The sequence below is a fragment of the Manihot esculenta genome, chromosome 9 (genome assembly GCF_001659605.2).
Source record: "Manihot esculenta cultivar AM560-2 chromosome 9, M.esculenta_v8, whole genome shotgun sequence".
NCBI classification, from domain to species: Eukaryota; Viridiplantae; Streptophyta; class Magnoliopsida; order Malpighiales; family Euphorbiaceae; genus Manihot; species Manihot esculenta.
In genome coordinates this window covers 33,931,570-33,946,322 of record NC_035169.2, presented here as the reverse complement: position 1 = coordinate 33,946,322, position 14,753 = coordinate 33,931,570, and the positions used below count along the sequence as shown (strand labels likewise).

The following is a 14,753-nucleotide window of genomic DNA, read 5'->3' as shown; positions in this document are numbered from 1 at the left end:
ATAGTATTTATCTTCTACTGATAAATCTCCTGTGTTGGCAAAACAGTTTAGTTAATACTGCTTCTAAAGATTTAGTTGTGAGGAAAATTATTACTACACTATCCATTGATTGCGACTTTTCTGGGGCGAACAAAAGTATCAACAAAAGCAAAAAAGAATCAATTTCTACAACAAAATATTAAATATGCAGCAACAAAAGCAAAAAACAAAAGTTGGATTCTTGACTTGGACAAACACCTCTCAAAAGCTTGAAATTAACATTACAAAAAGAAAGAAGATAGAGAGAAAATGAACTTCAAATTTCATTGATAAAGACATAAAAAATACAAATACATCTTTTCTTTTCTTTTTTTTCTTTCTCATTTTTATAGCAATACTCTCTCTTTTGTAGCAGCAAATCGCTGTCAGCAAAAGAAAGCCTTTACAAGTAACAAACCCACCTAACAAAATCTAGCAACTTTAGATAAAAATAAGGACACTGACTCCTTTTAAACCCATCTGTCCCATGAGAAAAATCTTCTTCACAAATGAAAAAAGAAAAAAGTCAAGATTAGCATGGATCAAGCACTGAGCCTTACATGATAATTTACACATGACCATAACTTTTCAGAAATGTTTGGAGGTAACCTTAGCAGAATCTGCAACTTGATTATTGAATGGTCAATTTAGCTGTGGGGCCTTTGAGAGTTCCCCATTTGACTTTCAGAGGTTGCAACATGCTTGTCTATGTTAGCAACATAGATAACATCTAAACCAAAGAGATTTTTTCCCGCCTCCCTTCCTGATTTTCTATAGGGACTTAAATTCGAGAGTTCATAATTCTGGAAATGATTTTAATATCTGAAATGATTTGTTCTTTCGTATGTATTTCTAAAACAAGGCGTCATTGTTGAACTTCTTTTTAATAGGGCTTAGACTTTGTACTCATCTATGATTGTACATGAAGATCTTCCAGAAACAGAGGAAACAAATTTAGACAAGAAGATTTCCAACTGTTATCTAACTTTCTAACTTTGCAGCAAATCTTAAACAAAAGAAACAGAGACTACAGTAATTAATATATTGATGGGAGATCCCAGAGAGCTTCAATAGGATCATGGACTGTTTCCATGTACTCCTGCACTCCATTCATGGCATATAGAGATGCTGATGTTTTTCTTTCCACATTCATCCTATCAAATTCTGTGAAATACTCCAGGTCACTTGTTGTCTCAGGCAACAGTATCTGCCTGGGAAAGTCCAGAACCTCCTGAGAAAATGGAAACAGATCAAACCCGGCTCCAAAACTCCATGAAAGATCAGAAGGAGAAGAACCCAATTCAACTTCTCTGCAGTTGCTTGTGTCTGGCTTGTATACATCATAAAAATACTGGGTATCATTAATTATCTCACTGGAAGGATTACTGGTATCACTCCTGCTGCTGCTGCTGCTAATACTAGTGCGAGTACTGAGTTTACTACTTGATGGAGTAGAGACTTCAAGACGTTCTTCTTCAATTTGTTGTTTTTTCCTTGCATTCTCCTGGAAGCAAAAGGAGAATCCAATGAAACTTGAGTGATGAAGTTGGTGCGAGTGTTCGATCCGTGAAGAAGGCAGGCAGCTTCATCATAAGCTCTTGCAGCTTCTTCAGCTGTCTCAAAAGTGCCAAGCCACATTCTTATCTTTTGAGGAGGCCTTTGTCTAACACCAACAAACTTGTTGTTCTTGTTGTTGTCCCTATTTCTTCCCTTGAATTTGCTTGGTTTGTTCATTGAAACACCTAAATTTTTATGCCGTTTCTGTTGTTGGAACTGAATATCCTTTAAAGAATTTGCACAACAAATTAAATTATGGGACTAAAAGAGATCTGGATTAGAAAGAAAAAAGAGTTGATTTGATCTAATGAAGAGAGAAAAAAGAGAAAGTGTAACTCAAAAGGAGAGATAGAGAGCCTGTCTACATAATTCTTGTTTGGGTTTCAGTGGAGATGCCTATATATATTCACAGAGTTGAAAGGTTCCCTTGAGATTTTAGGAGCAATTTGGCGGTAATGTGTGATAGGGATATAAATAGTTACTTTTTTTAGTAGGGGATTGAGGTTTGAGAACTCAAATTGAGTCTCTCATAAAAGTTTAATTAAAATACTTGGTGTAATTATTTAGTCTTGTATTTACTCTTACTATATATTGGTCGAGGTTATGACGGGGAGTCTTGAAGGCTCAAATGGTTGCCACTTGGAGGCACCAAAATGAATTTCTACATAACCCAGAAGTTAAGATCCAAACCATGGTTGAGGTTCAGGACAAAAATATGGATAACTTTGTCAAGCACTAAGCAGACAAAGTAATATCATCGTGCACGCTGCTCTGGTTCTTACATCACCAAGCAAAACCTTGTTGTATCTTTGCATTAAATTACTAGTGAAGAGAACTAAATATCTAATGATGATTGTCATCCTAATTTTTATGGTATACACTTATCTGGTAACAGTATTTTAAGTTGCTTATCTAAGGATAGTTTGTTTCTGAAAGTGAAAATGGAAAGTGTGGATATCTATTAGATGATTCTCTTTCACCATTCGCACTCTTTCTCCCGTCCCCTCTTCTCTTTGTAAATAAAATTACATTCATTTTAATTAAACATTTCAATGCAAAAGTAAAAAATACGTTTATAATTATTTAAATTGAATACTATTGCTTAAGAACCAACCTATTTTAATCAATCATTTATGGTCTGATAACTTTCAAGCAAGATGTGAAAATTATCAACAAAAACATTTCACTTGAGCTATTCTCAATTCTCAATGAACGTTTGCTGACTAGGATTTCAAAAACAGTCGGTTATAATCAGGGAAAACGACTTATTACTACTAAAAGTTATCATCATCATCACATCATTACATAGCAACATCAAGTTAAAAACAGCAATAATAATTGTTTCTTATCATAAGAAAAAGAAGAAAATGAATGAGACAGTAGAAAAATAACTAAAGAAGCTACATCTCTATCTGATTGGATTCCCCATCTCTCATAATACAAAGATTTATGTACTTGTAGTTGACCCAAGACATACTATGATACCATCAACAATGGATTCTCCAACTAAATAAAATATATCAAATCCCCTAAATAGAAATATATTTATATATACACCTGTTTAGTAATATAAATATTACATTAAATATGCTTAACTTTCCACATCACTCAAATTGGAATCTCATCAATTCCAAGAATAATAAAAACCTAGTCTTATGGGATACAACTCAAAAAGCCAAAAGAAAAATTAGAAATTCGAAGAATTCATAGTGAATTCAACAGTACTGGAACAGAAAATTGAGTAGCATGATACACACTCTTCTACCAAATGAATATATATATGAATATATATATGTATGAACCATTTCCACCAGTTGTGTAACAAAAATAGCCCACGCACAAACCTCAGTCCCTCAACCTCCGTCACACCAACTTGGACATCCATGAGCTGTAAATTTTGATAAATTCCTATTCACTCCAATCAATGGATAGCACTCATAATATACAAATCCTACCTCCACATCAAATGAAGAGCCACTCTAGAAATTTCTTCACAGTAACAGTTGATGGGGGAAAAAAAGGAAGATATTAACACATACTAATATGCACACGGTATGCACAAAATATAAAGGCATCCTAAAAACAATGACGTGCCCACCACCACTAAGCAACTCGATCACTGGACAGCTCCTTCCAAGGAGGAACAATGGCATGGCCAAAAATGGAAGAAGATTAAGGAAGTGCGGCTTCACCAAGGAAATGATTACGGCATTCCATTATCTCCAGGGAATTAAGAAGACAGAATAGATTGCAAGGCAAGTTGCTGCTGTGGCTCCAAGGATGACCAAGTTGATGCTAGGGTGGCAGGCGGTAACATCTGCTGAAGTTGCCTCAATAGATCAATCATTCGGCTAGCAGTTTGCTCTGTTGCCAAGTCTTTACCTGCACATATGACCTACAACAAGCATCGCAAGAAGTTAGAAAAAGATAAGTATAAATAAGGGAAATGTTATAGATGTCCAGATATGAAGAAGAAAAAGAATACTACAAGTAGAAAACAAAATAACTATACCTCAGCAAAAACATGGACAACTTTGGGAAGATATTGATTATGCAGCCCTAAAAGTTCCCTATCTGACCTGAAAACAGTTGCATTTTTTCTCTTTCGATGAGCATATGCACTACAATACAGCTGGTCTGAACAAAATATCTAGGGAACTGATTAAAAAGTCCCAAATCTTTACCTTTCAACCATTGAGCAAAGCTGGTCATGCACAAGCTTGGCCTCAATTAAATCACTTTTTATTGGTAAGCAGCTTAACCAAGCAGGGAACACCTGCCAAACAACACATATGAGACACGGTAGGAGAAATGCTGCAATTATATCTTTGCATTGGCAATTTCTTCTACTTGTATAGCATCAGACAAGTGCCCAAGCATTAAAAAAATAATAAAAATAAAAATAACCCAAAACTCAGAATATAACACTGCGCCAATTCTATAGCTTGTGCTCATTATGAATAGATTAAACAAGTCCCCCACTGCAACAGACAGTGGAGGAAATCTAGATAGTGGCTATTGCCCAGTGGTATTCCAGGAGAGACATACATCTAAGATTCAGGAATTATACTCTTAGCATGCTATCTCAATCTCCTCAAGCAAGTTAGTTAATTACTTTTTATTATGCCAAAGCTTCACATAATCTGAAATTTGGTCAAGCCCTACAGAAACTACATCAATTCACCAGCTATCATACCCAGCATATAGATTTATAAAGCAGTTCTTTTTTTGGGCTGGCTTGTTTGCGAGTAACTCTAACCACTCGATATTCATCTGTCAAGTCAATTAAGGAGCTGAACATAAAGCAATTTCAAAACATAGAAGGGTAACACAGAGGAATAAATCATGTACAAAATATTAATGCTGCACTGATTTGAAAAACTAAGCAATCTAATGTTGTTACATGTTATCTACCAGAATCATGTAGTTAATCAGACATCTCTTTTCATAATTTGTTTGTATTTTGTATGAAATAACAACATATGCATTCCCTATTCCCAAAGCACAAAAATAAAAACCCGTTACACAAATAATTTATTCAATTCCAACGAATATTGACAATGTAGAAAGCATGATCAACATATAAATCACTAGTATATAAATACCTGTGCTGCATCTATACTATCCCGATGGAACTTGCATATTTTTCCAAGCGCTGAAACAGCATTGTCATACGCCATCACATTGTCCGAAAGATGCGCACTAGGATCACTTATTACAACATTCAGCTTAGAAAGAGCCTCTGCAAGAAGATAAAAGGATTACAACATATGGAGGCACCAAAGCCTGGAGAAAAGCAAATACGCAACAGATGAACAAACTACCCCTAACAAGTGGTTTAAACACAGATCCACCAAATTCTGCACAAACACCAACCCCATAAACAGCTGCCTGCAAAGCAAGTGGCAGTCATTTAGGAAGAAACCCATATTCACAAGCTACCCAGAACAGAATAGTTACTAATACAAACCTGACGAACATCTGGATTTTCATCATTGCAGGCCTCCAAAAGAAAAGGAAGACAAGTATCGTAATATCTGTTCCAGCAACACATAGAATAAGCAATTAGAAAAACCTTGTCAACAGTAGTATCTTGAAAAGCAGGGAATGCTTACTTAAGAGCTGCTTCCCGGCATTCCTCCACAACACCATCAAATATACAAATAGCAATTCTCCTTTCTTCTGCACTTTTATCCTTACCCTGCAAAATAAAAATCCAATCAGCAAGTGCAGAAAAATTATTGGTTGAAAGAACAAAATAGGCAAATATTTTTAAAACCAAAGGCTAACAAGTGAAAGCTGAATCTATAGAGATCTGGATCAAGTCAAATATCAACTAGCCAAACTTAATCATGCTCATTGATCACCATATGTCTAGTGTTAACTTAATAAGTAATCCACTCTGATATTCTGACTCTTCATTTTGCCATGTTATACCCATGACAATACCACATAATTGGGCACAGCATGACATATGTATCCAACATATGTTCATGCACTCGGACACTCTGAGTGACAGAAATCTCTGAAGATAAAAAACACAATTTGTATAGCACCATTTTCTCTCAAGACGAAAAGTAGAGCCAACAGAGCAATTTTTTTCTTAGATGGAAAATAGTTATTAATTGTATTTTGGATGATACATTTGGTTGCATCTAATGATCCATTTAGATCATAGTTATTTCTAAATAATTTTATATTTTTTTATTTACATAATGCTTTGAGCACTTGCATCTAAATTTAGATCAATATCCCCATATTTTCTATTTAAAAAGTTCACAAATCTGAAACACAAATATGGTACCCATTTTCGATACCTCTAACATAATATTTATTTCAAGAGGACTTGAGGAAAATAATTTAAGTTTACAATCATGTTGTTACGTTAGTAAACTATATGGCATCCTCACGACCAAAAATTGTTAATGGCTTACACTCACAGACAAAAGATGCTCAAAGCTGGGAAAAATAAACCAAAGGTATCATACAGGACAATATTCATGTACTGAAAAGCAACAAGACAATTTGACAGAAGGCTTGTCTGAAACATATCTAAAAAGTGGCACCTTATTTTGAAAGAAAGGAAAGAACATAGAATATGCAGAACTAAGAACTCACCCACATAGCTGTTATGTAAGATAAGAGCTCATCAAAGAAAGGCAAGAAAGAGACCTCAAAGGTCTTAACTAGCGCACCCAGTAATTCACCAACCTTGAATAAGAAGAGAAATCAGAACAATAAATTAATATGTCTAATATGCACATAAAATCCAACAAAAAATAAGCCCAAATCCAAGCAGAAATTTTACTTGATCAAAGAGCTCTTCTTCTTGCTCATTTTCTTCCTTTAGTAACTCCCCTTCTTCTACATCAAAGTCCTCTGTTCTGGCCCTCTCTGCTCTTTCCTGTTTCCTGGCTGTGCTGGCTGTGATGACCTGTTTCACCTCATCCACAATGGACCTTACTTGACTTTCATCTAAAAGGCGTCCAGAAACCTGAGGGAGAGAACCTCTACATTAAGATTAATGTCGACTAAAAATACAGCTCCAGCATGAAGGGAAAGTACTAAATCTGTGTTTACTATACTTAAACAGTAGTCTTAACCAACAATATTACAGAACATGTGCCAGACTGAATGATGACTAGCTGTATAAATGAAAATATTTCATAAGATCTCCAGTTCAAAGAGAAACCTTAAACCTGACGACCATTAAAAACTATACTAATCTGAACATGAAGGTACAAATACAATCGTTAATATATGAAAGTGGAACAGTGAGAATTGAATCTATTGAAAAAGTATCCAAAGGAAGCTAGTCAAAAGCAACATATAAGACCCCTGCACCTTTAAAATTCCTTAGCCCACTAAAGATACAAAAGTCTTTGGCCAGGATATCACAAGTCAACCCACAAATGTGCAGATAACCTGAGGCTTAATCAAATGAAAAAAGGTAACTGTATCTACTGTTACTCCTGCAAGTGGTTTAAGAAATCACTCATCTAATATGTTAAAACTGAGAACATTATACAAACTTGCTTCCAGGTCCATTTAATCATAAATCAATGTCACAAACCTGCACGCATTCAGTCAATGAATCCAACATGCATGCACAAATTTCCACCTCTGGCTCCTGCAAGAAGATTTGAGAAGACAAATTTACTTATCTAATTAGGCAAATCTAAAACAACAAAACACACACACACACATATAAGAACATTTGAATATGCATATTCAAGAGGATTATGAGGCAAACAGAAGTGAAACCTTGTGTAAAGCCTCCACCAAAGCTGGTAGAATGTAATCAGACAATTGTTTCAAATACAGCTCATTCCGTCCATGAGATTGACCCTTCTCTATAGCTAGCTTTGCTGAACGTAGCAGTTCCGGCATAGCTACAAGCAACATAAGCAAAAGAAATCAAGATTTTTTGAACAGCTACACAGAAAGATTTTATGTGCATATATGCATGTAGTATTACTCAAGAATAAAGGCTAGACAATACCAGAAACTGCTGCCTTCCTTACTTCTTCATGGAAATAAAACTTAAGGAGAGGAACCAGTGTGGTGGCAACCTGCAGTTTTCATGCATTGTTTTATAAGTAACAAACTGGTAGAAAGCCCAACAAGAGAAACCCACAAATAGCATGAAATAATATGAACCTTATCAATCCATGGGAAAAATCCTTCCTTCAATTCATCAGCATAGCAGCAAAGCATGTTACATGCTGTAGCTTTTTCCTCCAGAACACTAGTTTTGATCCCTATTCTTTTATCCCCAAGAGTGATTGTTTCGATGCTGCAAAAGAAGTGAGAGAGAGAGAGCCTCAATAAGTAACTTCCACATCTATAACCAATGAACAAATATACTAAAACCTCATTCCTGCTTTCCCTCCCAGGAACAAAAGGAGTTTTAACAATAGCAAACAAAACGAGGAAATATAACATAACACAGTATCTTCATAAATGCTGTATGCAAGTTAAGCATTGGACTAAGCAGGGGTATGTTGAGAACAATGGAGTTTGCAAGAAGATATTTATTTGAGAGCAAATCTATCATGTCGCTAAGTGTGGCATCTTTACCCAGAGTAATAAATAATAATGTTATTTTCGAAGGGATCCTCCTTTTTCCACATGGCAAAGGTGTACATGGAAACCCAGAAAAAAAAATTTTAAAGGTGATAGACAAATAATTTCTTTACAATTACTGGAATGGTGCAGTTGGGCTTCATGTTAATTTATGTATTCTCACCCTAAAAAGAGGGAAGTTTTCAGTTAGTATTTATTTCAGGCAAGAGAGCATCTAAAAACATTTATCAATAGACTGCACATAAGTATTTCAATTTGCCTAGCTGAAATTATCCCACTGTATCCAACAGCCAACTAGTGTCTTGTGTTTTACCTGTATCTGTATAGATAGTATAGAACAACATAGGCAGTTAGGCACGTCAACCATAGAAAACTATTTAAATCTATATAACAAGCAAATACACAAAAAAAAAGAGCATCTTTATAAACCAGGATGACAAAATCATGCAGGTGAAAATTAGAAGTCATAAATCCCATGATTTGGAACAAGCCAAACAGAAAGAACCACCTGTCATCATCATCATCAATATCAACATCTGAATCTGCAGAAGAAATGATTACATCGGGCTTAAGCTGTGCAGACCGAAGCAGAGGGGGAATGACAGCATTCATATACGGAAGAAAATCCTGCCCAAGACATTTGCAAAGCCTGGTCCATGCCTGCAACACAGATATACAATTAGGTTTTGTTACCCCCCCTTAGTTTTTCAATATCCAAACAGAAACATAAGCCAGATGATCAAACATAATTAAGAGAATCATAGAATTGCAATGTCAAATCACAACTTCAACTGGTTAAAACATACTTGTAGCATGTAGCTTATTGTTGGATCATCTGCTTCCATTTGAGATCCATGAAGCAACATCAAGACGTCCATAACCTTGAATAAAACAACAATTACCAAAGCCATTAATTTTTAGAAAGTTTAGAATTGATGTGTGTGACACAATCTGAACTATCAGCTAAAAATTTAAGGCCAAAACCCTGAGATAGCAGGGGGGCTATCCTCCTAATCAAGGAGTTAGGCTGCACATATAAGCAAATCTGGGCATAGATTCAATTAATGAGAAGATTGGCAAGACTTCATCAACTACTTAACACAAGGCATCCATATAAGCACAACGTAGCAAAATGGAGAATATGTGATGGAAAAATCTTAAACAAATAATTACCATAATCCAAAGAAAGTGTATAATGTGTTTTCCATCATTACCTGCCTAGCATCATCCCTAAATTTGTCCCTTCCAACAGCCATCCCAACCAAACTAATGCACTCCATAGCTTTCGCACGAAGCATGCGATTAGATTTTTCATTTGCATTCACCAGTATAGCTTTTAAGAACGGCATTACAGCATCATAATATTTCTGAAATTGCTCCTGTTAAAACAAAAACACTACTTCAGAAAAAAAGCATGTTCTCTCTCTTTTTTTAACTACAATCAAGATACACAAGAACTCAACAGACTGCATATCCTGATTGTTCAGCAGAAGTATAATTGACGCATCCGAATCCTAAGTCAGAGCCTTAGTTAACCATGCTACTCATATTAGTTTAGAAGGAAGCACAAACAATAAACTTCAAGTTAATTAGATAAACAAAGTACCTGTGATGAATCAGCAACTGATGCTAAAGCAGTCAGGGCACTCTCTTGTACCATTTGCTTGCCATTCTGAATTTTCATGTGAGAGCTCAGCATGTATGAATTAAGCACTTCAACTTATAATTACATATAATAGACAAAAAAAAGCATGCTTGAGGATGAGATTGATGAGGAAAACGATCATATACCTGGAGGAGTATAAGAAGTTTGCTCACAATTCCATCCAAGTATGGTGCCAGTATCTCTGCAGTACAATTCTCACTGAAATTAAGTACTGCTGAAGCAGCATGAGCCTACAACAACAAAGGAAATATGACAGATAAGCATACTGCTGACTGAGCAAATGGGAAGATGAACCAAGTACAAAGCCATAGATAGTAAGATAAACAGAGAATAAATATAAAAAAGTAAAAGAAAAGATCCATCAAAACATTAACCAACCAGAAACTATTCACAAAAACTAAATACGATGTATCAAAATGACAATAAAACATATTTTCCCAAAATTGCAGAAATTGATTCAAAATTTAAATTTTTAGTTCTATAAACAATGATAGTAGCTATAGGTAAGCAAAATCAATTAACATAATTATCTTAAAAGTAAATAATTGTAAATTTGTTACTATTTACTTGCCATTAGACATGATCTATGTCTTCATTAAATACATCTATCACTTAGTTCAGGTATTACTACAAAGTATCAACTCAAGCACTAAGTGGAACTAAATAAATCACTTTTTTCACAAGTTTCTTACTTTTTTCTCCCGCTCCCCATTTCTATGCATGTACACAAGTGAAAATCAAATATGTCAGGTTAGATGGAGGGAGTGCTCTTTTAGGGTGCATCTTATGGAAACAAATAAAAAGGTTGGCACTGTATATACACCATTCACAAGCTGAAAGCAAAATTATATTCATGAAAATATAAGAGACACACAAACCTGAACTCGAGGATTCTGAAAATCATCCATTGCACCAGCCAAAGCAGGAAGCACACGCTGATGATACTTTATTTGCAAATCAGGGCCCAGGTCAGTTGACAATTGTCCAATTGCATTTATAGCAGCCCACCTCACACGGGGATGGGGATCTTGGAATGAGTTTAAAACCATAGAAACTATCTGCTCAAGGCTCTTTATCATTACCTACCCAACAGAAAGAAAATATAAGAACACGTGTGCCAGGAGAATGATAAATAAACCTTCTTGAACACCTATTAAAATACAACTAACATATCAATCAAATGTTAAAGAACAGGAAGTACATTTGAAATGATATTAACAATAAAACTCCTACAATAACAAGTACAATAAGAGGAAACCAATACTAAAACTTAAGGTGCCAAAAGGAAAACCAAGCACCAGTTCCTCTTTGGATAAATTATATAAATATGGTCACATCCTTCAGCATGTGTCTAACATAGCATTATTTTTGCCTACAGTATAAAAATCTATCATGTATATAATGGAGAGAATAATAAAAACTTCAATTAATACAAATTGCAAATGATAACCATAATGCTCAACATTTTATACCTTTGAGGAACCCTCGGCAATCTGTGACAGTGCAATGAGTGCAGCATGATGCTTCTCCCACTCTGAAGCTGCCAAGAAGCCCTGCAAAACCTCAGAAGCAACTGGAACCACACAATTCCCACCAAGAGAAATCGATAGCCTGTCCAAACACTCCTGCCCAAACCCATAATTACTAGTCTCCCCAGCATCCTCTTCCTCACTCTCTGCGCTATGCCACACCGGCTCATCTTCTATATCCAATAACATCGTCATTAACACCATAAACAGTTTATGCACAAACTGCGGAAACTTCCTCATCATCCCAGGTGCCCTCTCTCTCGCCTCAGCTAGTGTAATTACAAACTCTATAGCCAAATGCCTCGTCCCTTCCTCTAAACTCTCCGCCTCCGCTATTTGCAACATGGAGCCTACCACCTCCACTATTTGCTTCCTCAAAAATCTCGGCTCGCTCCCTGCCAATTCAATCAACAATTCAAGCGCTTCTTGGGCCGTTGCCTCTTGTTTGCTATTTAATGCTTCGGTCAAAGTCCGCAACATTAATGGCAACAAATCCTGAAACTTTTCGCGATCATTATTATTCGATAAGCATTGTATATAATTAATTGTTGCGTTTAAAGCCGCAATTCTCAAATCAGCACTCGTTGAATCACTTAAACAATTCAAAAACAGTTCATGAAGAGTGCTCAAATGCGGAATTAGGGTTTCGCCAACAAACTGAGCCAATCGCGCAAAGATCAAAAGCGCCGATTCTTGGAGATTATGATTTTGTGACGTCACGCATTGGAACATGAACGGCAACAGCTCAGGCCACCCGCCATCTGGCAAAATAGAGGCAGCAAGCTCTGAAACCGTATCATTAATCTTTTTAATTATCGATTTTGTAGTCTCTCGCTGCAGAGAAGAGAGTAGTATGTTCTTAATTGCAGAGCGAGTTGACTCGTTAAGCTTGGGGTAGAGGAATGCGTCATCGTTGGCAGTCGAGCGGGTGAGGTGCTTGCGCAGGAGGATAGCGGACATGGCACGAACCTCAGGAAGAGCGGAGGATGACAGGAGATGAGCAAGTCTGAGTACAAGCGAGTCAGGGTGAGCTTGTTTGCAGATGTTGAAGAGAGACTCAGCTGCAGAACGTTTTTCATTGGAGGAAGACATGAGGTGGTTTACTAAGGTTTCAAAGTGAGTAGGATCGGGCCCGACGAGAAAGGCGAGTTGCTGCAACTGAATTGGGTCGGCTGCGGCCATGGATAGGCAGTCGGATGGAATTTTTTTGAGTTTTTGTGTGTGGTGGTGGCTGCAAAAGGAGGGAGGAAAGGGAGGGAAGATTGAAAGGGGAAATAGAGGGGCTTGACTAAAGCTTGGGTTTTGGGATGTTACTCTCAAGTTTGCTTTTTGTGTGTACAGTTCTCCAATCAATTTCTGCCACGTAAGCAGTTTCTAGCTAGTGCAATTCTGCTCGGTTTGTCTTACCTGCAATTGTTCGTAGTTAAAACTATCCTTTTCGAATATATCTCTCCATTTTTAAAATTAAATAATTTAAATATTATATTTTATAATAATTCAAAATTAAATCTCCACCATATAAGTGTGGTTTATAATATAAAAAATGTTTCTTCCTCCTTAATTAAATTATTGATATTTTAATTAAAATTAAATCTCTGACTAAAGCTAGAAAATTTTATTTTATTATAAAATTCTCTTAATATTCATCTTAAATGATATTTGACCGTATTATTTTAGAATTAATATTTTTAAATGCATCGAATCTGGTTGAAGTATAAAATTTCTAGTTTATATAATTAAAATTTTCAATTTTAAAATACAACGTAGTTTTAATTTAAAATGTTAATGATAAAGTTTACTTAAAAGAAGATTTAATAAAGTCATTATTTAATTAAGTTTTTTATATACTCAATTTGTTATTCGATATTCTCGTTTTTTTTATTTTAAATTTATTTTTTTATTTTTTTTTTATAAAATATAATCTGTGTTAATTTTTTATCGATAAATAAGAATATGTTATTGTCTCGAGTTTCATAGATATTTTGATCGTCACTTATGATTTATATATGGTAGAGAAATTTATCACATATAATCTAATCAATTTTTAAAATATACATATCTCTTTAATAAATCTAAATTTATAGCGACAATCCTCTAACAGTTATTGCATTGAATGATTTGATTTCTAATTACAAGGCGGACATTTTATTTTTTATGAAAATAAAACTCTTAGTTTTCGTATATAATTTTTTCGTAAGTTTTTACATTTTAATGGTTGTTTCTCAGTTAATAGACAATTATTGGGAGAAGTCTTTTCGTTAATATAGAAGAGTCATGAATTTATTTATGTGGTTGGTTTTTTTTTTAATTTTATTAATTCGATTGTTTCGGAAGGTAATGTTCAATGGAGGTTTACTAGTTATTATTTCGATTGTTTCGGAAGGTAATGTTCAATGGAGGTTTACTAGTTATTATGGGTTTCCGGAATTGCAGCAACGACGTCAGTCTTGAAACCTTATTCGAGTTTTATCTCATATAAACTCTCTGCCGTGATTTTGTTCGATAAATTTTAATAATTTATACTCGAGAGATGATAAAAAATGAAGAGTATATTTGTCAAATTATGGAGTTTAGACAGGCATTTGAGAAGCAATTTACCAAATTATCTTATGCAGGGATTTGATTCTAAATGATTGTAAATTTTTGTTAGACTTTAAAACTGATATTTCTGTTAGATAAATTTGTCATAATAATAGTCTAACGGTTTATATTTTAGCTAAAAAATCTATCAGATATAATCGTTTATATGTTTGAGATAATATCATTTTTATTTGATGAAATTTTATTACTACAATAAATAGTTTTGCTTAAAAAAAAATTATTTAACAAATTTATATTTATAAGTAATTATAATTATTAAAAATTTATTTATTTGGTTATTAATATTTTTTAAATTT

General features: G+C 34.8%; 1 protein-coding gene and 1 pseudogene across 1 annotated transcript; both read right to left on the bottom strand.

Moving 5' to 3' along the window:
• Positions 1–961: 961 nt before the first annotated feature.
• Positions 962–2,435, bottom strand: LOC110623322 (annotated as a pseudogene).
• Positions 2,436–3,082: 647 nt separating this feature from the next.
• On the bottom strand, positions 3,083–13,159 carry LOC110622707 (importin-5). The gene is made up of 20 exons (XM_021767308.2): positions 11,800–13,159; positions 11,206–11,409; positions 10,453–10,557; positions 10,268–10,333; positions 9,876–10,040; positions 9,468–9,542; positions 9,170–9,321; positions 8,236–8,371; positions 8,078–8,147; positions 7,840–7,967; positions 7,649–7,705; positions 6,884–7,069; positions 6,694–6,786; positions 5,691–5,776; positions 5,546–5,612; positions 5,400–5,466; positions 5,181–5,317; positions 4,260–4,351; positions 4,088–4,154; positions 3,083–3,970 (listed from the first exon to the last, which is right to left on the bottom strand). Exons 1-20 carry the CDS (start codon positions 13,036–13,038, stop codon positions 3,806–3,808), a joined length of 3,357 nt encoding a protein of 1,118 aa, XP_021623000.1. The 5' UTR covers positions 13,039–13,159; the 3' UTR covers positions 3,083–3,805.
• Positions 13,160–14,753: the final 1,594 nt, after the last annotated feature.